This window comes from Perkinsus marinus (assembly GCF_000006405.1).
Source record: "Perkinsus marinus ATCC 50983 genomic scaffold scf_1104296940844, whole genome shotgun sequence".
NCBI classification, from domain to species: Eukaryota; Perkinsozoa; order Perkinsida; family Perkinsidae; genus Perkinsus; species Perkinsus marinus.
In genome coordinates this window covers 1-1,346 of record NW_003212689.1, presented here as the reverse complement: position 1 = coordinate 1,346, position 1,346 = coordinate 1, and the positions used below count along the sequence as shown (strand labels likewise).

At 50.4% G+C, this 1,346-nt stretch overlaps 1 protein-coding gene across 1 annotated transcript; it reads right to left on the bottom strand.

The window, feature by feature from the left end:
• Window positions 1–89: 89 nt before the first annotated feature.
• On the bottom strand, window positions 90–440 carry Pmar_PMAR016666 (hypothetical protein; the record flags this gene model as incomplete). The annotated part of the gene is made up of 1 exon (XM_002781976.1): window positions 90–440. The coding sequence occupies one exon, from the start codon at window positions 438–440 to the stop codon at window positions 90–92; it is 351 nt and encodes a 116-aa protein (XP_002782022.1).
• Window positions 441–1,346: the final 906 nt, after the last annotated feature.

The following is a 1,346-nucleotide window of genomic DNA, read 5'->3' as shown; positions in this document are numbered from 1 at the left end:
CATGGATGGCATCCATGAGGTTCCTGGCAAATCTATCTGCTGATCGAGGGAGCTGCTTCTCAGCTCTCGCTGCTCCTCGACCAACCTCTCTATCGCTTCCTGGAATGACTCGCCAGGTGTCTCTCCCCTGGCTGGCCGTGGGTCCCATGGTCGCTCGCATCGTCAGATTCTTCTCCAAGCGACACGAAGCCCTCGGGACGCTCTCGAGCCTCGTCAAGTTGCTCCTCCTCCCTCCTCAGCTCTTCCTCGGTAGGATGTTCAGGAGGGGCCTCAAACTCAACTTTCCCCGCGGGGTCGTCATGGCGGTCTTGCTCATGGTGATGCTCTCTACGCTGCCTACGACGGGCCCTCTGTGTGGTGGCATCGTTCCCAGCTCCGGGAGCGTCAGCTCGATCGTGCTCATCAGTTGGGGTATCGTGTGATCCCACAGGTGTCGCCATGTTGTGCAACTCGACACTTGTAGCCGATGTGATGTGAAAGCAAGGATACTTATTGAGCGGTTGGCCTGGTTTTAGCTACGGAAAAATCGATCAATTCACGTGTGCAGGCCACCTTGCACACAGCCTTGTGCGTCACCTTCACGCACCAATCACAGCAACCTGACGATGTGGTCATCTTTCCCAGATGACTCAGCGAAAGAAAATTGATTTGTGACAGAAATAGCTGATAATAATATCAGGTAACCATGCCATCTATGAATGTAAAAAGACATGCATAGAGAGCATGAAGAGACATTGTCTCCGAGACAGCAATGCACACGGTACTCGTGACACAATGCAGCGAGGCTAGCAAAATGGGAAATCTGAGGCCCGAACACTTAGGGTCGCAGATCATGGGGAGCTTATGAGTCGCCTGCTACGTGCTGCTTATTGCAATAGTATTCATTTTCAATCAAGCTACGTTTACTATTACGGCTAATGTACCTGAAATTACATATAGTCAGCACAAGGGAAGTATCAAGTGAAAGGCCTACATAAGACGATTGATAGCGATTCGTTCCGCGATCGTAGCTGATGTTAGATAAGGGTAGTCGCTTTCTACGTCACGGAGGATACCCAAACTCTTCGGGACTTCATTGACTTGCGTCATCTGCCACAACCATCAATATTCACGGACGAGAACTGACACTCACTGTTCCAATCTCATCGTCGGAAGCACACCTGGGTCGATGGGAACCTACCAACAGCCTCACAACAAATCTATACTGTATAGAAGACGGACTTATCGAACCCTGTACAACAATGCTGATATTCATAGTCCTAATCAGGTCCTCGGTGATCTCCACAGGGGCGCCAATTATAACCTCATCGACATGCTTGCATGCGCTCACGTTCAATACCTGATGG